The sequence below is a fragment of the Giraffa tippelskirchi genome, chromosome 12, assembly GCF_054371585.1.
Source record: "Giraffa tippelskirchi isolate mGirTip1 chromosome 12, T2T-mGirTip1v1.2.pri, whole genome shotgun sequence".
In the NCBI taxonomy this organism is placed as follows: domain Eukaryota; kingdom Metazoa; phylum Chordata; class Mammalia; order Artiodactyla; family Giraffidae; genus Giraffa; species Giraffa tippelskirchi.
In genome coordinates, this window is record NC_137286.1 from 70,602,611 (window position 1) to 70,625,781 (window position 23,171).

At 55.2% G+C, this 23,171-nt stretch overlaps 3 protein-coding genes and 1 long non-coding RNA gene across 4 annotated transcripts in view; 1 reads left to right on the forward strand and 3 right to left on the reverse strand.

The window, feature by feature from the left end:
- The window catches only part of LOC145529707 (uncharacterized), a 1,704,434-nt gene that overhangs the window by 160,421 nt on the left and 1,520,842 nt on the right, over nucleotides 1-23,171 (forward strand). The window contains exons 20-23 of the long non-coding RNA XR_014071296.1: nucleotides 125-236; nucleotides 7,769-7,880; nucleotides 15,413-15,524; nucleotides 23,056-23,167. This is a non-coding gene — a long non-coding RNA (uncharacterized LOC145529707). The remainder of the gene's footprint in view (nucleotides 1-124; nucleotides 237-7,768; nucleotides 7,881-15,412; nucleotides 15,525-23,055; nucleotides 23,168-23,171) is intronic.
- On the reverse strand, nucleotides 2,277-4,068 carry LOC145529613 (uncharacterized). The gene is made up of 3 exons (XM_081550205.1): nucleotides 3,892-4,068; nucleotides 3,180-3,492; nucleotides 2,277-2,929 (listed from the first exon to the last, which is right to left on the reverse strand). Exons 1-3 carry the CDS (start codon nucleotides 4,024-4,026, stop codon nucleotides 2,301-2,303), a joined length of 1,077 nt encoding a protein of 358 aa, XP_081406331.1. The 5' UTR covers nucleotides 4,027-4,068; the 3' UTR covers nucleotides 2,277-2,300.
- LOC145529631 (uncharacterized) lies at nucleotides 9,921-11,712 on the reverse strand. Its single transcript, XM_081550226.1, has 3 exons — nucleotides 11,536-11,712; nucleotides 10,824-11,136; nucleotides 9,921-10,573 (listed from the first exon to the last, which is right to left on the reverse strand). Exons 1-3 carry the CDS (start codon nucleotides 11,668-11,670, stop codon nucleotides 9,945-9,947), a joined length of 1,077 nt encoding a protein of 358 aa, XP_081406352.1. The 5' UTR covers nucleotides 11,671-11,712; the 3' UTR covers nucleotides 9,921-9,944.
- Nucleotides 17,565-19,374, reverse strand: LOC145529658 (uncharacterized). Its single transcript, XM_081550256.1, has 3 exons — nucleotides 19,180-19,374; nucleotides 18,468-18,780; nucleotides 17,565-18,217 (listed from the first exon to the last, which is right to left on the reverse strand). Exons 1-3 carry the CDS (start codon nucleotides 19,312-19,314, stop codon nucleotides 17,589-17,591), a joined length of 1,077 nt encoding a protein of 358 aa, XP_081406382.1. The 5' UTR covers nucleotides 19,315-19,374; the 3' UTR covers nucleotides 17,565-17,588.

Consider the following 23,171-nt stretch of genomic DNA (forward strand, 5'->3'; position numbering starts at 1 on the left):
GGGAAGACGAGCTCTCGTCCTGCTGGGGTAGGGGAAGGGGTGGGGCCGGGGGAGGTCAGGCTCCAGCAGTGGGAGGGGCTTGAGGTCCGCCTGCGGCAGTTGGTGACCTTCCTGCTCCCCTCAGGGCAGAGCCGCCGGCCTGAGAATGAGGGCGCTGCTGAGCCCAGGGGCTGGGATGGCCCGTTGCTGCTGTGGTCCCAGAGCTCCACCCGAGACCTGACGGAGGCCGTCTGCCCGTGAGTCCTCTCCCGCTTGTCTGTCAGCTTGTTTGAACCATGCTGGGTTTTCTGCCCAGCCGGCTAAGGGGAGTCCCTGGAAATGCAAGGGTGTGGGTTTTGGCAGACTTCAGGGAAGACATGCCAGATGAGCCTGGGAGACTCCAGCTTAATCTGGATTCAGGAGATATCTCTTCGGGCCAGCTAGTAATTGTAGGATAAGCCTAATGAGTCTTCACAGGATGAAGAGAGTAACGTGCCAAGGTAGCAATCGATGTCCTCATTCGAGAGGATGATGAAGCTGGTGCTCAGAGAAGGGGGGAACTTGGCCACAGCAAGGAGGTGTGCACCCAGACGGAACCCCCAGATCCGGCCATTTGAGCTCAGGGAGGCCACTGGTGTGGCTTGTCCCTGTGGCAGGGGCCGAGGCACGCAGCCCACCCTGATTCCTGCGGGGGCCTGACTTGGGAAGTGCCATCTGGTAGCTTTGAGACTCACCAAACCAAATTGCACTGGAGAGAGGAAGGACACCTTCCTTCATCCACCCCCCACCCCCGCCGGATTCCCACATACCCTGACCCCTTTCTCTGGATTTCGGAGCCCTTTCCAGAGTCCCGCTCATATGACCTCATTCGAAGTGCACTGTGGACGAGCTGCCATCTGCAGCTGCTACCACAGCAGCCAAGGGCTTTATCTCCCGAGTACCTCCCTTCCTTTGGAACTTGGGGGCCCTCTACTCCCCACTTGCACACCACAGACCTTTGCTGAGGATTGTGGGGACCCTCACTCAGTTTGCAGCACGTTGTAGCCATCCCTGTCCTCTCAATACCTCCCTTGCAACTCAGCTTGTGAGCTCCTTTGGAGCAGCGTGGCCCACCTGGCTGCAACGGCAGAGACACAGCTGACAGTGAAACAACAGCTTCGATCTGACAGCCGGAAAGCTCTGTCAAAAGGGACCTCCCTCTTCACACCGTAGAGGCTGTAGGAGCCGCCAGGGTTTGGGAACCAGTGCTGGGGCCAAAATGACTCCACAGCTGTTTTCCTTCCTGGGGAGGGTTCTGGCTCGAGTGGGAATGGCTCAAGTCTCCTAAGGTTCTGAAAGCCCACTGTGTGCAGATTCACGGTACACAGAGAGGAGAAGGTGGAGTCCTGCCCTGGAGGTGGTCACAGCTCACGGATGAGCCAGGCAGGCAGGCAGGCAGGCAGGGCATGAGAACACCTGAGCTGCCTTCATGAGTGAGTGGTGTGGGGGCAGAGGAAGAGAAGCCGGTCTGCTCCCTCATGTGGTGCCCAGGGCAGGTTGTCCCCAGAGGAAACCCTTACGACGGTGAGGACTCTCACTGCTGTTTCCCAAGGGGTTCCGTCGGTGCGTGTCTTCCCCGGAGCGGTCAGGCCGTCTCTAAAGTACACTGGCCATGGGCATTGCCTCTCCTTGGAACTTCCCATGTGTTTCTCTTTTGTATGGAACAGTGATTTTTCTAGAGGGGTTCTGGGCCACAAGGTTGTTGGGTCATTTGCTAGCCTTCTGTCGTGAAGAACGCTTTCCTGGGCGTTGGGGTGGTTTGTTGTTCCAGCTCCCTTTCTTGGCTTCTTTTGGGAGCTGGTGCAACAAGAGGAGCTCAGCCTCTGCCTTCTGGCTGAGATGTCACCCTTCAAACAGCAATGCCTGCCTGGAGATAATGATGGCATTTGCCAAAAGGGCTTCGTTTGGCACATGATATCTTGAAAGGACGTACACCGTCCTTTCAGCTATCAAAGGCTAGTTCAAATGACATAAAAATGAGAACTCTCCAATGGAGTCTTACAGTAGGTGGAGAGTCCGAAAAAAACTCCTTCAGTCATCTCACTGAGAGTCATTGATTGGGGACACCAAGAATATAGGAAGGAATGCAGAAAGAAAAGATGAAATTGTGGTCAGGATCGGGGGGAGGGATGAACAGGGCCTGCTTGCCTTGAACCCAGGCTTTGTTGGCGGGTGGGGCATAAAGATCGAACGGGTCTGAAACTACAGAGTGGTGATGGTAACACAGTATCACCAGAGTTACACAACAGTGTCCCAAATTGCAACAATGATGAAAAAGTTTACTAATCCCAACTTAACCAACAAAAATAGACGAAACCATACAAAAAGTAAAACATCACCAGAAAGGTGGAAACAAACCAAATGCAAAGCAGCTCAGGGGAAAGGAACTCCATGTCCCCTGGGGGCAGACCGAGTTGCCGGCGTCCACGGTGAGCAGACAGGGATGGAGGCTGCAGAGCCGACCGCTCCCCTGGACATGGTGTTTCCGGCAAGGGCTCTGGGTCTCTGTCCAGAGCGGGGGCTCGTTCTTCCTGCAGGGGCGGGTGAGTCATCGTCGGCGTCTGGGTGTTGCGCGGGAGCCAGGGCAGGCTCTCCCTGCCGAGGCGGTGACTCCTCCTCTGCCTCGGGTTCTCCTGCCAAAGCCCGAGCAGGTACAGGTGCACGTGGAGGTGGAGGTTCTGGCTGAGGGGGTGGGACATCAGTGCCTGGGGCTGGGGGTCCTGCAGGCACGGAAATCCGATCTGCCCGGTGTGCTGGCCAGTACCCAGCTGGCCTGGTGTCTCTGCGAGGGCAAGGCTCGGTTCTCCATCTGCCCTCGGTGGATCCCTGGGTCCTGCACCTGGAGCCACCACCTCTGTAGGCACAGGTCTGGGAAGTGGAGCCTGGTTCCAGTTGGAGGCCAGTGCTAGAGCTGGGGGAGAAGCAAAGTTTGCCCACAGACCAGCCTTGGCATGTGCGTATCCCGGGACAGAAAGCTTCCAAGAGATTCCGAAAGAATACCCAGGGTTGGATGTCTTTTGGGACTGAAGTGTGCAAGATGGGGGTGGGGGTGTGAGGCCAGCGCTTGCTGCAGGCCCAGCAGCATCTTTCGGGGACTCGTCCCTGTGTAGCTCAGCACCCCCTCCCCACACACTCCCGTGCACCAGCCCCAGCGTCCTTACCTCTGTGCTCTGGCGTGCTGGGCTCCAGGTCCTCCTGCTGCCTCAGAGGCCGGGGTTCTCGGGACTCTGGGTCGGAGCCGGGTGTGCTGAGCTCCGTGGCAGCCTCAGACTGGGCCGCCGGGTGTATCCTGGGCGGTGTCTCGGCAGCAGGCCTTCCCCGCCTCCGCTTCGCCCCCGGTGGGGCTGATGCCTCCGTGGGCACGCTCACCTGGAGCCTGCACTGGGCCTCACGGGCGGGGGGTTGGTGCTCCGACCCCTCCCTCCGGGAGGTGGACGGGGTGTCCCCGTCCTCGGCCTCATCACGTGGGAAGCTCTGCAACGACAGTGACCGTCAGCCAGCCGTGCTGGGAGTTTTCCGAGCTGGGCCTGGCCAGTGGAGCCGCTGCTTCTGCCTGCTCGAACTTCTCTTCCCAGAAGGGTCAGAGACGTGTGTCTGCTCAGATCCCCACCCGGGAGGAAAGAGACCCACCTGAGGGTGTGAGGTCAGCCTGGGTGGCCGGCCCTGCCCGCACTGTTCCCATCCCAGCCAGCCTGATCTCCCCTGGGGTGTGGACACAACTTGTCCGCAGGCTTCTGACCCCACATCCGCCTGGGCTTCCTTGAGGGAGACACACCCCGAGAAACCCGCATCCACACACACAGGCAAAGGACCCGGTGTTTCCGGGTGGCATGGGAGAGGTGGCCTGGCCCGGCCTGTGGCTCCCCGTGTTACCTTTCTGTTTCTCCGGGCAGAGGGCCAGAGGCCTCTCGGGGGTGCCCTGAGCCAACGTCGACAGGGTGCCCACGCACACTGCCTGTGAGCTCTCCTGAGGCCCCGGCCTCTGGGCAGGGGCAAACAGCAGAACATCCTGGCATCAAGAGATCTGGCTGGGGGCTCCTCTCCGCTCTGGAGGCCTGGATACCCGGGTTGCGGGTTCTGTTGGGTTCTGTTGCCGGCAGGTGACATCATTTCCTGGGGTTCGTGCTGAGGTCCCTTCCCCAAAACTTCCCAAGGGAATCTCTGGGTTTCTGACTGCTCGACCACCCCCCTTAGGCCATGTGCAGACACATTGACAGCCACACAGCCCAGCCCACAGCCCTGGGGAGGCCTGGGTGCAGCCAGGGCCTGAGCTCCAAGGACCCCGCTGCTCTCAGACCAGGCTCCTTCTTCTCATAAGTGGTGTGGCCCTGGACAAGCATATGCCCCTCAGGGTTTCCCCAGTCTCTCCATCTGCAGAGTGGGGGTCATTCTCCCATCTGTTTCCTAGGTCTGTCGGCCTACGAGCAGCTCCATGCCTCTCCACCTGGGGCCGATATCACGTGGAGCTTGTGCGCTGAGACTTCAGAAAGAAAGACTCCATCCAGGGCTGACACAGCACAGAATGGGGCAGAACGAGGCCTGGATGCGCCGTGGTACCCAGGAAAAGGCACTGCCCCTCCTGACTGTTTTGAGACCCCACATCCAAGTTGGAGGCCCGAAAGGAAGACTCGAAGGTCTCCCTCTCTTATAGAAAAGAGTAGCCAACTTTCTGGTCCTCTGTTTCCATTGAGATTCTGTTCAAGTGTCCCAGCTCGGCTTCTGCGGGTGGCTGAGCTTCTAATGGCTCCCTGCGTTCTTGTCTTTTCCTCTCCAAACCTTCCGTCCTTTTCCCCCTTCTGGGGTGGATGGGCGCTGTCATTGCTTCTACCTTCGAGACAGATTGATGAAAAGTCTGGACCATCGACTCCTTTCCTCTCTTTGGTTCCGTGTCTCTCTCTGGCTGTGTCCCTCTCTTTTCCTTTCTCGATTCAGTCTGTGTCTTCCTCTTTCTCTCTCGTGTGTGGATGGATGGATGCTAGGAATGCACATGTATATGATTAGATGAGGGTTATGTTTTAGGGATGGGTTAGAGGGAGAGAAAGGCTTTAGGTCGGAGTTGGTCATGGGGGAAGGGTCAAGGGTGGTGGTGGTGTTTCTTGGAATCTGAGTGCTGTGCATTCTTCGTCTCTTTCCATATGAACCCCTTCTCAGATACACCACTTGCAAGGAGTCTCTCATGTTCCGTTTCCTATCTTTTGCATCTGTGAATGCTTAGCTTCTCTGTTGTGAAGAGGTTCCATTGGATGGAAACCCATTGGTGTACTTCGTTTCCCTCTTTCCCTTACTTGAAGAGACCCATTTCTACCTCCGCCCAGCAAATGGCAAGGAGACTCTGATGTTAAGGAGCCTTTGACCTACGCTTCTTTCTAGCTATCTCAAGACATCAGTCTTTAGGGTGAGGTTTTTCCCCGATATTGAGGTGGTGTGAGATCAAAACCAATAGCGTTCTTCAGATGTAGCTGTCTGGTTTTCCCATGGCCATTTATTGAAGAGGCTTTCTTGTTCCCATTTGGATATTCTCCCCTTCTGTGTCAGAGATGAGTTGACCATGGATGCCGGGGTTTGTTTCTGGACCCTCAACTTTATTCCATCGATCTGGATCTGTGTGTGTTGTTGTATTCCCAATAGCATACTGTCCTGCTGCTGCCGCTGCGGCTAAGTCACTTCAGTCGTGTCTGACTCTGCGCGACCCCATGGCCTGCAGCCTACCAGGCTCCTCCGTCCAGGGCATTTTCCAGGCAAGAGTACTGGCGTGGGTCGCCATCGCCTTCTCCGATACGCTCCTGAGGATCCTAGTTTGGTCGTCTAATTTCCTTTCACACAACCTTGGATGTCCGTATCGGGGCTTTTTCGTCGGATTGTATTGACAATTTAGGCTCTTTTCTGTTTCCGTAACCCCTTTTGCAGTTCTTTGTTCGGTGCGACAATGCATTGGCATTTTGGGAGGAATAGCATCCAAGCTGTGGATTGCCTTGTGGGGCTGTGACATCATTTTCCCAATAGGAATTCTTTCAAGCCCTGAGCACAGCTTCTCTTTCCAGTGATTGGTGTGGGCTTGATCTTCCTTCTTCCATCTCTCGCCGTTTTGTGAGAACAGGTCCTTCCTTCCCTTCTGGGTTAGATGGACTCGTGGGTATCACTTCAGTGCATGGCATTGTCAGTGGGGGTGATAATTCCCTTCTCATTGGAAGACTTTGCTGTGAGTATTAGAAATGCAAGTGATTTCTCTTCCCCTTCCTCCCTGTCCATCTCTCAGAGCCACCGGGAAACAGAGGCCTCATCCAGGGTCACACAGGCCTGAGGGAGTGCAACTAGACTGTTGTTTCTTCAGGCCCTCCGTGCTGGACATCATCCGGGATACTCTGTGTGTGTCTTCCTCAGTCTGGTGTCCCTTCAGACCTTTCCCTAGTTTTCACAGGCTTGTTGTGTTGGTGTTCTTTGTCTGTTTGGAGACACATCCTTGAGAAGCTTTGTGTTTCCACTCATTCATCTCGCGATGTATGACCTGTCTTTTGCTTTTGTAATGAGGTCTTTCCCACAGTAGATATCTTTGATTTTGCAAAGTCCACTGTATTCTCTGGGTTGTTTTGTGGACTGCCTTTTAGTTTTGTGTGTGAAGACTCAAAGCACGTGTCCGGTTTCTGCTCATTGTTCTTCTAGATTTGTGACAAGTTTTCATGGAAACTTTGTCTAGGGATAACTGGAAGTGAACTCGGTGTAAGGTGTCAAGTCTCCATCTCCATTCATGTCATGCCCTGCAGTTTCCAATTCCCTGTTCCTGAGTGGTTTTGGAGACCTTGTGGGAAGTTTGGTTGCATGGGAGTTTGCATTTCCACCTTGAGTAGATTCCCACTGTTCTGCCCTCAGGGACACTGTCAAGGGGGAGTGAGGAGCAGCCTGCACTTCCAGCAGTGACCACACGGTGGGGCGAGTGCTGCTCTCCCCTCTGGGAGCCCCAGGCCACAGGCATCCCAGTGAGGAGCCAGCTCTGTGCTCGGCTGAAAGGAGTTAGACTCTCAGGAGCCTCTGAGCCCTTGCCTTTGGATCACCCAGGGTGGGCATTTACTGTGACAGAAAAAAATTGCCCTGAATTCCATGGACGGAAGAGCCTGGCTGTGTAGAGTTCGTGAGTTGCCGTGAATCAGACACAACTGAGGACACAAAAACTCAATAGACTAAAACACTTTTGGGGGGTGGGGGGAGTGAAAGGGGGTGATGTGGGGTTTTTTTGTCGTATATAATAGCCAAGGGAAATCTAGTTTAAACCTAAATTCACATAGATGGGAAAGGTATAGCTCTCCGTAACCCTATTAAAAAAAAAAAAAAAAAACTACTTAACTTTTCTGAAAGTTTATTTAGTAGCTTCCTTGAGCAGTTCATGGTGAGGCATTTTTTTTTTTTTCTGTGACATCGGCCTCATTAAAAAGTACGGTTTGCCTTTACTGGATAATTTTGTTCATTGGTTTGTTAGGGAATCTTGGTAATATTTGAGTTTCCTGGGGAGCATGGTCACATGACCTGGCCCTGGCCAATCGGTGCGTTCCACCTCCCTGGCCACTGTGATTGGCTCCGGACTGGGGCAGTGCCCAATCGGGGCCCAGGGCCGGGCCTCACGTTGGAAGCCAGGGGAAGACGAGCTCTCGTCCTGCTGGGGTAGGGGAAGGGGTGGGGCCGGGGGAGGTCAGGCTCCAGCAGTGGGAGGGGCTTGAGGTCCGCCTGCGGCAGTTGGTGACCTTCCTGCTCCCCTCAGGGCAGAGCCGCCGGCCTGAGAATGAGGGCGCTGCTGAGCCCAGGGGCTGGGATGGCCCGTTGCTGCTGTGGTCCCAGAGCTCCACCCGAGACCTGACGGAGGCCGTCTGCCCGTGAGTCCTCTCCCGCTTGTCTGTCAGCTTGTTTGAACCATGCTGGGTTTTCTGCCCAGCCGGCTAAGGGGAGTCCCTGGAAATGCAAGGGTGTGGGTTTTGGCAGACTTCAGGGAAGACATGCCAGATGAGCCTGGGAGACTCCAGCTTAATCTGGATTCAGGAGATATCTCTTCGGGCCAGCTAGTAATTGTAGGATAAGCCTAATGAGTCTTCACAGGATGAAGAGAGTAACGTGCCAAGGTAGCAATCGATGTCCTCATTCGAGAGGATGATGAAGCTGGTGCTCAGAGAAGGGGGGAACTTGGCCACAGCAAGGAGGTGTGCACCCAGACGGAACCCCCAGATCCGGCCATTTGAGCTCAGGGAGGCCACTGGTGTGGCTTGTCCCTGTGGCAGGGGCCGAGGCACGCAGCCCACCCTGATTCCTGCGGGGGCCTGACTTGGGAAGTGCCATCTGGTAGCTTTGAGACTCACCAAACCAAATTGCACTGGAGAGAGGAAGGACACCTTCCTTCATCCACCCCCCACCCCCGCCGGATTCCCACATACCCTGACCCCTTTCTCTGGATTTCGGAGCCCTTTCCAGAGTCCCGCTCATATGACCTCATTCGAAGTGCACTGTGGACGAGCTGCCATCTGCAGCTGCTACCACAGCAGCCAAGGGCTTTATCTCCCGGGTACCTCCCTTCCTTTGGAACTTGGGGGCCCTCTACTCCCCACTTGCACACCACAGACCTTTGCTGAGGATTGTGGGGACCCTCACTCAGTTTGCAGCACGTTGTAGCCATCCCTGTCCTCTCAATACCTCCCTTGCAACTCAGCTTGTGAGCTCCTTTGGAGCAGCGTGGCCCACCTGGCTGCAACGGCAGAGACACAGCTGACAGTGAAACAACAGCTTCGATCTGACAGCCGGAAAGCTCTGTCAAAAGGGACCTCCCTCTTCACACCGTAGAGGCTGTAGGAGCCGCCAGGGTTTGGGAACCAGTGCTGGGGCCAAAATGACTCCACAGCTGTTTTCCTTCCTGGGGAGGGTTCTGGCTCGAGTGGGAATGGCTCAAGTCTCCTAAGGTTCTGAAAGCCCACTGTGTGCAGATTCACGGTACACAGAGAGGAGAAGGTGGAGTCCTGCCCTGGAGGTGGTCACAGCTCACGGATGAGCCAGGCAGGCAGGCAGGCAGGCAGGGCATGAGAACACCTGAGCTGCCTTCATGAGTGAGTGGTGTGGGGGCAGAGGAAGAGAAGCCGGTCTGCTCCCTCATGTGGTGCCCAGGGCAGGTTGTCCCCAGAGGAAACCCTTACGACGGTGAGGACTCTCACTGCTGTTTCCCAAGGGGTTCCGTCGGTGCGTGTCTTCCCCGGAGCGGTCAGGCCGTCTCTAAAGTACACTGGCCATGGGCATTGCCTCTCCTTGGAACTTCCCATGTGTTTCTCTTTTGTATGGAACAGTGATTTTTCTAGAGGGGTTCTGGGCCACAAGGTTGTTGGGTCATTTGCTAGCCTTCTGTCGTGAAGAACGCTTTCCTGGGCGTTGGGGTGGTTTGTTGTTCCAGCTCCCTTTCTTGGCTTCTTTTGGGAGCTGGTGCAACAAGAGGAGCTCAGCCTCTGCCTTCTGGCTGAGATGTCACCCTTCAAACAGCAATGCCTGCCTGGAGATAATGATGGCATTTGCCAAAAGGGCTTCGTTTGGCACATGATATCTTGAAAGGACGTACACCGTCCTTTCAGCTATCAAAGGCTAGTTCAAATGACATAAAAATGAGAACTCTCCAATGGAGTCTTACAGTAGGTGGAGAGTCCGAAAAAAACTCCTTCAGTCATCTCACTGAGAGTCATTGATTGGGGACACCAAGAATATAGGAAGGAATGCAGAAAGAAAAGATGAAATTGTGGTCAGGATCGGGGGGAGGGATGAACAGGGCCTGCTTGCCTTGAACCCAGGCTTTGTTGGCGGGTGGGGCATAAAGATCGAACGGGTCTGAAACTACAGAGTGGTGATGGTAACACAGTATCACCAGAGTTACACAACAGTGTCCCAAATTGCAACAATGATGAAAAAGTTTACTAATCCCAACTTAACCAACAAAAATAGACGAAACCATACAAAAAGTAAAACATCACCAGAAAGGTGGAAACAAACCAAATGCAAAGCAGCTCAGGGGAAAGGAACTCCATGTCCCCTGGGGGCAGACCGAGTTGCCGGCGTCCACGGTGAGCAGACAGGGATGGAGGCTGCAGAGCCGACCGCTCCCCTGGACATGGTGTTTCCGGCAAGGGCTCTGGGTCTCTGTCCAGAGCGGGGGCTCGTTCTTCCTGCAGGGGCGGGTGAGTCATCGTCGGCGTCTGGGTGTTGCGCGGGAGCCAGGGCAGGCTCTCCCTGCCGAGGCGGTGACTCCTCCTCTGCCTCGGGTTCTCCTGCCAAAGCCCGAGCAGGTACAGGTGCACGTGGAGGTGGAGGTTCTGGCTGAGGGGGTGGGACATCAGTGCCTGGGGCTGGGGGTCCTGCAGGCACGGAAATCCGATCTGCCCGGTGTGCTGGCCAGTACCCAGCTGGCCTGGTGTCTCTGCGAGGGCAAGGCTCGGTTCTCCATCTGCCCTCGGTGGATCCCTGGGTCCTGCACCTGGAGCCACCACCTCTGTAGGCACAGGTCTGGGAAGTGGAGCCTGGTTCCAGTTGGAGGCCAGTGCTAGAGCTGGGGGAGAAGCAAAGTTTGCCCACAGACCAGCCTTGGCATGTGCGTATCCCGGGACAGAAAGCTTCCAAGAGATTCCGAAAGAATACCCAGGGTTGGATGTCTTTTGGGACTGAAGTGTGCAAGATGGGGGTGGGGGTGTGAGGCCAGCGCTTGCTGCAGGCCCAGCAGCATCTTTCGGGGACTCGTCCCTGTGTAGCTCAGCACCCCCTCCCCACACACTCCCGTGCACCAGCCCCAGCGTCCTTACCTCTGTGCTCTGGCGTGCTGGGCTCCAGGTCCTCCTGCTGCCTCAGAGGCCGGGGTTCTCGGGACTCTGGGTCGGAGCCGGGTGTGCTGAGCTCCGTGGCAGCCTCAGACTGGGCCGCCGGGTGTATCCTGGGCGGTGTCTCGGCAGCAGGCCTTCCCCGCCTCCGCTTCGCCCCCGGTGGGGCTGATGCCTCCGTGGGCACGCTCACCTGGAGCCTGCACTGGGCCTCACGGGCGGGGGGTTGGTGCTCCGACCCCTCCCTCCGGGAGGTGGACGGGGTGTCCCCGTCCTCGGCCTCATCACGTGGGAAGCTCTGCAACGACAGTGACCGTCAGCCAGCCGTGCTGGGAGTTTTCCGAGCTGGGCCTGGCCAGTGGAGCCGCTGCTTCTGCCTGCTCGAACTTCTCTTCCCAGAAGGGTCAGAGACGTGTGTCTGCTCAGATCCCCACCCGGGAGGAAAGAGACCCACCTGAGGGTGTGAGGTCAGCCTGGGTGGCCGGCCCTGCCCGCACTGTTCCCATCCCAGCCAGCCTGATCTCCCCTGGGGTGTGGACACAACTTGTCCGCAGGCTTCTGACCCCACATCCGCCTGGGCTTCCTTGAGGGAGACACACCCCGAGAAACCCGCATCCACACACACAGGCAAAGGACCCGGTGTTTCCGGGTGGCATGGGAGAGGTGGCCTGGCCCGGCCTGTGGCTCCCCGTGTTACCTTTCTGTTTCTCCGGGCAGAGGGCCAGAGGCCTCTCGGGGGTGCCCTGAGCCAACGTCGACAGGGTGCCCACGCACACTGCCTGTGAGCTCTCCTGAGGCCCCGGCCTCTGGGCAGGGGCAAACAGCAGAACATCCTGGCATCAAGAGATCTGGCTGGGGGCTCCTCTCCGCTCTGGAGGCCTGGATACCCGGGTTGCGGGTTCTGTTGGGTTCTGTTGCCGGCAGGTGACATCATTTCCTGGGGTTCGTGCTGAGGTCCCTTCCCCAAAACTTCCCAAGGGAATCTCTGGGTTTCTGACTGCTCGACCACCCCCCTTAGGCCATGTGCAGACACATTGACAGCCACACAGCCCAGCCCACAGCCCTGGGGAGGCCTGGGTGCAGCCAGGGCCTGAGCTCCAAGGACCCCGCTGCTCTCAGACCAGGCTCCTTCTTCTCATAAGTGGTGTGGCCCTGGACAAGCATATGCCCCTCAGGGTTTCCCCAGTCTCTCCATCTGCAGAGTGGGGGTCATTCTCCCATCTGTTTCCTAGGTCTGTCGGCCTACGAGCAGCTCCATGCCTCTCCACCTGGGGCCGATATCACGTGGAGCTTGTGCGCTGAGACTTCAGAAAGAAAGACTCCATCCAGGGCTGACACAGCACAGAATGGGGCAGAACGAGGCCTGGATGCGCCGTGGTACCCAGGAAAAGGCACTGCCCCTCCTGACTGTTTTGAGACCCCACATCCAAGTTGGAGGCCCGAAAGGAAGACTCGAAGGTCTCCCTCTCTTATAGAAAAGAGTAGCCAACTTTCTGGTCCTCTGTTTCCATTGAGATTCTGTTCAAGTGTCCCAGCTCGGCTTCTGCGGGTGGCTGAGCTTCTAATGGCTCCCTGCGTTCTTGTCTTTTCCTCTCCAAACCTTCCGTCCTTTTCCCCCTTCTGGGGTGGATGGGCGCTGTCATTGCTTCTACCTTCGAGACAGATTGATGAAAAGTCTGGACCATCGACTCCTTTCCTCTCTTTGGTTCCGTGTCTCTCTCTGGCTGTGTCCCTCTCTTTTCCTTTCTCGATTCAGTCTGTGTCTTCCTCTTTCTCTCTCGTGTGTGGATGGATGGATGCTAGGAATGCACATGTATATGATTAGATGAGGGTTATGTTTTAGGGATGGGTTAGAGGGAGAGAAAGGCTTTAGGTCGGAGTTGGTCATGGGGGAAGGGTCAAGGGTGGTGGTGGTGTTTCTTGGAATCTGAGTGCTGTGCATTCTTCGTCTCTTTCCATATGAACCCCTTCTCAGATACACCACTTGCAAGGAGTCTCTCATGTTCCGTTTCCTATCTTTTGCATCTGTGAATGCTTAGCTTCTCTGTTGTGAAGAGGTTCCATTGGATGGAAACCCATTGGTGTACTTCGTTTCCCTCTTTCCCTTACTTGAAGAGACCCATTTCTACCTCCGCCCAGCAAATGGCAAGGAGACTCTGATGTTAAGGAGCCTTTGACCTACGCTTCTTTCTAGCTATCTCAAGACATCAGTCTTTAGGGTGAGGTTTTTCCCCGATATTGAGGTGGTGTGAGATCAAAACCAATAGCGTTCTTCAGATGTAGCTGTCTGGTTTTCCCATGGCCATTTATTGAAGAGGCTTTCTTGTTCCCATTTGGATATTCTCCCCTTCTGTGTCAGAGATGAGTTGACCATGGATGCCGGGGTTTGTTTCTGGACCCTCAACTTTATTCCATCGATCTGGATCTGTGTGTGTTGTTGTATTCCCAATAGCATACTGTCCTGCTGCTGCCGCTGCGGCTAAGTCACTTCAGTCGTGTCTGACTCTGCGCGACCCCATGGCCTGCAGCCTACCAGGCTCCTCCGTCCAGGGCATTTTCCAGGCAAGAGTACTGGCGTGGGTCGCCATCGCCTTCTCCGATACGCTCCTGAGGATCCTAGTTTGGTCGTCTAATTTCCTTTCACACAACCTTGGATGTCCGTATCGGGGCTTTTTCGTCGGATTGTATTGACAATTTAGGCTCTTTTCTGTTTCCGTAACCCCTTTTGCAGTTCTTTGTTCGGTGCGACAATGCATTGGCATTTTGGGAGGAATAGCATCCAAGCTGTGGATTGCCTTGTGGGGCTGTGACATCATTTTCCCAATAGGAATTCTTTCAAGCCCTGAGCACAGCTTCTCTTTCCAGTGATTGGTGTGGGCTTGATCTTCCTTCTTCCATCTCTCGCCGTTTTGTGAGAACAGGTCCTTCCTTCCCTTCTGGGTTAGATGGACTCGTGGGTATCACTTCAGTGCATGGCATTGTCAGTGGGGGTGATAATTCCCTTCTCATTGGAAGACTTTGCTGTGAGTATTAGAAATGCAAGTGATTTCTCTTCCCCTTCCTCCCTGTCCATCTCTCAGAGCCACCGGGAAACAGAGGCCTCATCCAGGGTCACACAGGCCTGAGGGAGTGCAACTAGACTGTTGTTTCTTCAGGCCCTCCGTGCTGGACATCATCCGGGATACTCTGTGTGTGTCTTCCTCAGTCTGGTGTCCCTTCAGACCTTTCCCTAGTTTTCACAGGCTTGTTGTGTTGGTGTTCTTTGTCTGTTTGGAGACACATCCTTGAGAAGCTTTGTGTTTCCACTCATTCATCTCGCGATGTATGACCTGTCTTTTGCTTTTGTAATGAGGTCTTTCCCACAGTAGATATCTTTGATTTTGCAAAGTCCACTGTATTCTCTGGGTTGTTTTGTGGACTGCCTTTTAGTTTTGTGTGTGAAGACTCAAAGCACGTGTCCGGTTTCTGCTCATTGTTCTTCTAGATTTGTGACAAGTTTTCATGGAAACTTTGTCTAGGGATAACTGGAAGTGAACTCGGTGTAAGGTGTCAAGTCTCCATCTCCATTCATGTCATGCCCTGCAGTTTCCAATTCCCTGTTCCTGAGTGGTTTTGGAGACCTTGTGGGAAGTTTGGTTGCATGGGAGTTTGCATTTCCACCTTGAGTAGATTCCCACTGTTCTGCCCTCAGGGACACTGTCAAGGGGGAGTGAGGAGCAGCCTGCACTTCCAGCAGTGACCACACGGTGGGGCGAGTGCTGCTCTCCCCTCTGGGAGCCCCAGGCCACAGGCATCCCAGTGAGGAGCCAGCTCTGTGCTCGGCTGAAAGGAGTTAGACTCTCAGGAGCCTCTGAGCCCTTGCCTTTGGATCACCCAGGGTGGGCATTTACTGTGACAGAAAAAAATTGCCCTGAATTCCATGGACGGAAGAGCCTGGCTGTGTAGAGTTCGTGAGTTGCCGTGAATCAGACACAACTGAGGACACAAAAACTCAATAGACTAAAACACTTTTGGGGGGTGGGGGGAGTGAAAGGGGGTGATGTGGGGTTTTTTTGTCGTATATAATAGCCAAGGGAAATCTAGTTTAAACCTAAATTCACATAGATGGGAAAGGTATAGCTCTCCGTAACCCTATTAAAAAAAAAAAAAAAAACTACTTAACTTTTCTGAAAGTTTATTTAGTAGCTTCCTTGAGCAGTTCATGGTGAGGCATTTTTTTTTTTTTTCTGTGACATCGGCCTCATTAAAAAGTACGGTTTGCCTTTACTGGATAATTTTGTTCATTGGTTTGTTAGGGAATCTTGGTAATATTTGAGTTTCCTGGGGAGCATGGTCACATGACCTGGCCCTGGCCAATCGGTGCGTTCCACCTCCCTGGCCACTGTGATTGGCTCCGGACTGGGGCAGTGCCCAATCGGGGCCCAGGGCCGGGCCTCACGTTGGAAGCCAGGGGAAGACGAGCTCTCGTCCTGCTGGGGTAGGGGAAGGGGTGGGGCCGGGGGAGGTCAGGCTCCAGCAGTGGGAGGGGCTTGAGGTCCGCCTGCGGCAGTTGGTGACCTTCCTGCTCCCCTCAGGGCAGAGCTGCCGGCCTGAGAATGAGGGCGCTGCTGAGCCCAGGGGCTGGGATGGCCCGTTGCTGCTGTGGTCCCAGAGCTCCACCCGAGACCTGACGGAGGCCGTCTGCCCGTGAGTCCTCTCCCGCTTGTCTGTCAGCTTGTTTGAACCATGCTGGGTTTTCTGCCCAGCCGGCTAAGGGGAGTCCCTGGAAATGCAAGGGTGTGGGTTTTGGCAGACTTCAGGGAAGACATGCCAGATGAGCCTGGGAGACTCCAGCTTAATCTGGATTCAGGAGATATCTCTTCGGGCCAGCTAGTAATTGTAGGATAAGCCTAATGAGTCTTCACAGGATGAAGAGAGTAACGTGCCAAGGTAGCAATCGATGTCCTCATTCGAGAGGATGATGAAGCTGGTGCTCAGAGAAGGGGGGAACTTGGCCACAGCAAGGAGGTGTGCACCCAGACGGAACCCCCAGATCCGGCCATTTGAGCTCAGGGAGGCCACTGGTGTGGCTTGTCCCTGTGGCAGGGGCCGAGGCACGCAGCCCACCCTGATTCCTGCGGGGGCCTGACTTGGGAAGTGCCATCTGGTAGCTTTGAGACTCACCAAACCAAATTGCACTGGAGAGAGGAAGGACACCTTCCTTCATCCACCCCCCACCCCCGCCGGATTCCCACATACCCTGACCCCTTTCTCTGGATTTCGGAGCCCTTTCCAGAGTCCCGCTCATATGACCTCATTCGAAGTGCACTGTGGACGAGCTGCCATCTGCAGCTGCTACCACAGCAGCCAAGGGCTTTATCTCCCGGGTACCTCCCTTCCTTTGGAACTTGGGGGCCCTCTACTCCCCACTTGCACACCACAGACCTTTGCTGAGGATTGTGGGGACCCTCACTCAGTTTGCAGCACGTTGTAGCCATCCCTGTCCTCTCAATACCTCCCTTGCAACTCAGCTTGTGAGCTCCTTTGGAGCAGCGTGGCCCACCTGGCTGCAACGGCAGAGACACAGCTGACAGTGAAACAACAGCTTCGATCTGACAGCCGGAAAGCTCTGTCAAAAGGGACCTCCCTCTTCACACCGTAGAGGCTGTAGGAGCCGCCAGGGTTTGGGAACCAGTGCTGGGGCCAAAATGACTCCACAGCTGTTTTCCTTCCTGGGGAGGGTTCTGGCTCGAGTGGGAATGGCTCAAGTCTCCTAAGGTTCTGAAAGCCCACTGTGTGCAGATTCACGGTACACAGAGAGGAGAAGGTGGAGTCCTGCCCTGGAGGTGGTCACAGCTCACGGATGAGCCAGGCAGGCAGGCAGGCAGGCAGGGCATGAGAACACCTGAGCTGCCTTCATGAGTGAGTGGTGTGGGGGCAGAGGAAGAGAAGCCGGTCTGCTCCCTCATGTGGTGCCCAGGGCAGGTTGTCCCCAGAGGAAACCCTTACGACGGTGAGGACTCTCACTGCTGTTTCCCAAGGGGTTCCGTCGGTGCGTGTCTTCCCCGGAGCGGTCAGGCCGTCTCTAAAGTACACTGGCCATGGGCATTGCCTCTCCTTGGAACTTCCCATGTGTTTCTCTTTTGTATGGAACAGTGATTTTTCTAGAGGGGTTCTGGGCCACAAGGTTGTTGGGTCATTTGCTAGCCTTCTGTCGTGAAGAACGCTTTCCTGGGCGTTGGGGTGGTTTGTTGTTCCAGCTCCCTTTCTTGGCTTCTTTTGGGAGCTGGTGCAACAAGAGGAGCTCAGCCTCTGCCTTCTGGCTGAGATGTCACCCTTCAAACAGCAATGCCTGCCTGGAGATAATGATGGCATTTGCCAAAAGGGCTTCGTTTGGCACATGATATCTTGAAAGGACGTACACCGTCCTTTCAGCTATCAAAGGCTAGTTCAAATGACATAAAAATGAGAACTCTCCAATGGAGTCTTACAGTAGGTGGAGAGTCCGAAAAAAACTCCTTCAGTCATCTCACTGAGAGTCATTGATTGGGGACACCAAGAATATAGGAAGGAATGCAGAAAGAAAAGATGAAATTGTGGTCAGGATCGGGGGGAGGGATGAACAGGGCCTGCTTGCCTTGAACCCAGGCTTTGTTGGCGGGTGGGGCATAAAGATCGAACGGGTCTGAAACTACAGAGTGGTGATGGTAACACAGTATCACCAGAGTTACACAACAGTGTCCCAAATTGCAACAATGATGAAAAAGTTTACTAATCCCAACTTAACCAACAAAAATAGACGAAACCATACAAAAAGTAAAACATCACCAGAAAGGTGGAAACAAACCAAATGCAAAGCAGCTCAGGGGAAAGGAACTCCATGTCCCCTGGGGGCAGACCGAGTTGCCGGCGTCCACGGTGAGCAGACAGGGATGGAGGCTGCAGAGCCGACCGCTCCCCTGGACATGGTGTTTCCGGCAAGGGCTCTGGGTCTCTGTCCAGAGCGGGGGCTCGTTCTTCCTGCAGGGGCGGGTGAGTCATCGTCGGCGTCTGGGTGTTGCGCGGGAGCCAGGGCAGGCTCTCCCTGCTGAGGCGGTGACTCCTCCTCTGCCTCGGGTTCTCCTGCCAAAGCCCGAGCAGGTACAGGTGCACGTGGAGGTGGAGGTTCTGGCTGAGGGGGTGGGACATCAGTGCCTGGGGCTGGGGGTCCTGCAGGCACGGAAATCCGATCTGCCCGGTGTGCTGGCCAGTACCCAGCTGGCCTGGTGTCTCTGCGAGGGCAAGGCTCGGTTCTCCATCTGCCCTCGGTGGATCCCTGGGTCCTGCACCTGGAGCCACCACCTCTGTAGGCACAGGTCTGGGAAGTGGAGCCTGGTTCCAGTTGGAGGCCAGTGCTAGAGCTGGGGGAGAAGCAAAGTTTGCCCACAGACCAGCCTTGGCATGTGCGTATCCCGGGACAGAAAGCTTCCAAGAGATTCCGAAAGAATACCCAGGGTTGGATGTCTTTTGGGACTGAAGTGTGCAAGATGGGGGTGGGGGTGTGAGGCCAGCGCTTGCTGCAGGCCCAGCAGCATCTTTCGGGGACTCGTCCCTGTGTAGCTCAGCACCCCCTCCCCACACACTCCCGTGCACCAGCCCCAGCGTCCTTACCTCTGTGCTCTGGCGTGCTGGGCTCCAGGTCCTCCTGCTGCCTCAGAGGCCGGGGTTCTCGGGACTCTGGGTCGGAGCCGGGTGTGCTGAGCTCCGTGGCAGCCTCAGACTGGGCCGCCGGGTGTATCCTGGGCGGTGTCTCGGCAGCAGGCCTTCCCCGCCTCCGCTTCGCCCCCGGTGGGGCTGATGCCTCCGTGGGCACGCTCACCTGGAGCCTGCACTGGGCCTCACGGGCGGGGGGTTGGTGCTCCGACCCCTCCCTCCGGGAGGTGGACGGGGTGTCCCCGTCCTCGGCCTCATCACGTGGGAAGCTCTGCAACGACAGTGACCGTCAGCCAGCCGTGCTGGGAGTTTTCCGAGCTGGGCCTGGCCAGTGGAGCCGCTGCTTCTGCCTGCTCGAACTTCTCTTCCCAGAAGGGTCAGAGACGTGTGTCTGCTCAGATCCCCACCCGGGAGGAAAGAGACCCACCTGAGGGTGTGAGGTCAGCCTGGGTGGCCGGCCCTGCCCGCACTGTTCCCATCCCAGCCAGCCTGATCTCCCCTGGGGTGTGGACACAACTTGTCCGCAGGCTTCTGACCCCACATCCGCCTGGGCTTCCTTGAGGGAGACACACCCCGAGAAACCCGCATCCACACACACAGGCAAAGGACCCGGTGTTTCCGGGTGGCATGGGAGAGGTGGCCTGGCCCGGCCTGGGGCTCCCCGTGTTACCTTTCTGTTTCTCCGGGCAGAGGGCCAGAGGCCTCTCGGGGGTGCCCTGAGCCAACGTCGACAGGGTGCCCACGCACACTGCCTGTGAGCTCTCCTGAGGCCCCGGCCTCTGGGCAGGGGCAAACAGCAGAACATCCTGGCAGCAAGAGATCTGGCTGGGGGCTCCTCTCCGCTCTGGAGGCCTGGATACCCGGGTTGCGGGTTCTGTTGGGTTCTGTTGCCGGCAGGTGACATCATTTCCTGGGGTTCGTGCTGAGGTCCCTTCCCCAAAACTTCCCAAGGGAATCTCTGGGTTTCTGACTGCTCGACCACCCCCCTTAGGCCATGTGCAGGCACAGTGACAGCCACACAGCCCAGCCCACAGCCCTGGGGAGGCCTGGGTGCAGCCAGGGCCTGAGCTCCGAGGACCCCGCTGCTCTCAGACCAGGCTCCTTCTTCTCATAAGTGGTGTGGCCCTGGACAAGCATATGCCCCTCAGGGTTTCCCCAGTCTCTCCATCTGCAGAGTGGGGGTCATTCTCCCATCTGTTTCCTAGGTCTGTCGGCCTACGAGCAGCTCCATGCCTCTCCACCTGGGGCCGATATCACGTGGAGCTTGTGCGCTGAGACTTCAGAAAGAAAGACTCCATCCAGGGCTGACACAGCACAGAATGGGGCAGAACGAGGCCTGGATGCGCCGTGGTACCCAGGAAAAGGCACTGCCCCTCCTGACTGTTTTGAGACCCCACATCCAAGTTGGAGGCCCGAAAGGAAGACTCGAAGGTCTCCCTCTCTTATAGAAAAGAGTAGCCAACTTTCTGGTCCTCTGTTTCCATTGAGATTCTGTTCAAGTGTCCCAGCTCGGCTTCTGCGGGTGGCTGAGCTTCTAATGGCTCCCTGCGTTCTTGTCTTTTCCTCTCCAAACCTTCCGTCCTTTTCCCCCTTCTGGGGTGGATGGGCGCTGTCATTGCTTCTACCTTCGAGACAGATTGATGAAAAGTCTGGACCATCGACTCCTTTCCTCTCTTTGGTTCCGTGTCTCTCTCTGGCTGTGGCCCTCTCTTTTCCTTTCTCGATTCAGTCTGTGTCTTCCTCTTTCTCTCTCGTGTGTGGATGGATGGATGCTAGGAATGCACATGTATATGATTAGATGAGGGTTATGTTTTAGGGATGGGTTAGAGGGAGAGAAAGGCTTTAGGTCGGAGTTGGTCATGGGGGAAGGGTCAAGGGTGGTGGTGGTGTTTCTTGGAATCTGAGTGCTGTGCATTCTTCGTCTCTTTCCATATGAACCCCTTCTCAGATACACCACTTGCAAGGAGTCTCTCATGTTCCGTTTCCTATCTTTTGCATCTGTGAATGCTTAGCTTCTCTGTTGTGAAGAGGTTCCATTGGATGGAAACCCATTGGTGTACTTCGTTTCCCTCTTTCCCTTACTTGAAGAGACCCATTTCTACCTCCGCCCAGCAAATGGCAAGGAGACTCTGATGTTAAGGAGCCTTTGACCTACGCTTCTTTCTAGCTATCTCATGACATCAGTCTTTAGGGTGAGGTTTTTCCCCGATATTGAGGTGGTGTGAGATCAAAACCAATAGCGTTCTTCAGATGTAGCTGTCTGGTTTTCCCATGGCCATTTATTGAAGAGGCTTTCTTGTTCCCATTTGGATATTCTCCCCTTCTGTGTCAGAGATGAGTTGACCATGGATGCCGGGGTTTGTTTCTGGACCCTCAACTTTATTCCATCGATCTGGATCTGTGTGTGTTGTTGTATTCCCAATAGCATACTGTCCTGCTGCTGCCGCTGCGGCTAAGTCACTTCAGTCGTGTCTGACTCTGCGCGACCCCATGGCCTGCAGCCTACCAGGCTCCTCCGTCCAGGGCATTTTCCAGGCAAGAGTACTGGCGTGGGTCGCCATCGCCTTCTCCGATACGCTCCTGAGGATCCTAGTTTGGTCGTCTAATTTCCTTTCACACAACCTTGGATGTCCGTATCGGGGCTTTTTCGTCGGAGTGTATTGACAATTTAGGCTCTTTTCTGTTTCCGTAACCCCTTTTGCAGTTCTTTGTTCGGTGCGACAATGCATTGGCATTTTGGGAGGAATAGCATCCAAGCTGTGGATTGCCTTGTGGGGCTGTGACATCATTTTCCCAATAGGAATTCTTTCAAGCCCTGAGCACAGCTTCTCTTTCCAGTGATTGGTGTGGGCTTGATCTTCCTTCTTCCATCTCTCGCCGTTTTGTGAGAACAGGTCCTTCCTTCCCTTCTGGGTTAGATGGACTCGTGGGTATCACTTCAGTGCATGGCATTGTCAGTGGGGGTGATAATTCCCTTCTCATTGGAAGACTTTGCTGTGAGTATTAGAAATGCAAGTGATTTCTCTTCCCCTTCCTCCCTGTCCATCTCTCAGAGCCACCGGGAAACAGAGGCCTCATCCAGGGTCACACAGGCCTGAGGGAGTGCAACTAGACTGTTGTTTCTTCAGGCCCTCCGTGCTGGACATCATCCGGGATACTCTGTGTGTGTCTTCCTCAGTCTGGTGTCCCTTCAGACCTTTCCCTAGTTTTCACAGGCTTGTTGTGTTGGTGTTCTTTGTCTGTTTGGAGACACATCCTTGAGAAGCTTTGTGTTTCCACTCATTCGTCTCGCGATGTATGACCTGTCTTTTGCTTTTGTAATGAGGTCTTTCCCACAGTAGATATCTTTGATTTTGCAAAGTCCACTGTATTCTCTGGGTTGTTTTGTGGACTGCCTTTTAGTTTTGTGTGTGAAGACTCAAAGCACGTGTCCGGTTTCTGCTCATTGTTCTTCTAGATTTGTGACAAGTTTTCATGGAAACTTTGTCTAGGGATAACTGGAAGTGAACTCGGTGTAAGGTGTCAAGTCTCCATCTCCATTCATGTCATGCCCTGCAGTTTCCAATTCCCTGTTCCTGAGTGGTTTTGGAGACCTTGTGGGAAGTTTGGTTGCATGGGAGTTTGCATTTCCACCTTGAGTAGATTCCCACTGTTCTGCCCTCAGGGACACTGTCAAGGGGGAGTGAGGAGCAGCCTGCACTTCCAGCAGTGACCACACGGTGGGGCGAGTGCTGCTCTCCCCTCTGGGAGCCCCAGGCCACAGGCATCCCAGTGAGGAGCCAGCTCTGTGCTCGGCTGAAAGGAGTTAGACTCTCAGGAGCCTCTGAGCCCTTGCCTTTGGATCACCCAGGGTGGGCATTTACTGTGACAGAAAAAAATTGCCCTGAATTCCATGGACGGAAGAGCCTGGCTGTGTAGAGTTCGTGAGTTGCCGTGAATCAGACACAACTGAGGACACAAAAACTCAATAGACTAAAACACTTTTGGGGGGTGGGGGGAGTGAAAGGGGGTGATGTGGGTTTTTTTTGTCGTATATAATAGCCAAGGGAAATCTAGTTTAAACCTAAATTCACATAGATGGGAAAGGTATAGCTCTCCGTCACCCTATTAAAAAAAAAAAAAAAACTACTTAACTTTTCTGAAAGTTTATTTAGTAGCTTCCTTGAGCAGTTCATTGTGAAGCTTTTTTTTTTTTTTTCTGTGACATCGGCCTCATTAAAAAGTATGGTTTGCCTTTACTGGATAATTTTGTTCATTGGTTTGTTAGGGAATCTTGGTAATATTTGAGTTTCCTGGGGAGCATGGTCACATGACCTGGCCCTGGCCAATCGGTGCGTTCCACCTCCCTGGCCACTGTGATTGGCTCCGGACTGGGGCAGTGCCCAATCGGGGCCCAGGGCCGGGCCTCACGTTGGAAGCCAGGGGAAGACGAGCTCTCGTCCTGCTGGGGTAGGGGAAGGGGTGGGGCCGGGGGAGGTCAGGCTCCAGCAGTGGGAGGGGCTTGAGGTCCGCCTGCGGCAGTTGGTGACCTTCCTGCTCCCCTCAGGGCAGAGCCGCCGGCCTGAGAATGAGGGCGCTGCTGAGCCCAGGGGCTGGGATGGCCCGTTGCTGCTGTGGTCCCAGAGCTCCACCCGAGACCTGACGGAGGCCGTCTGCCCGTGA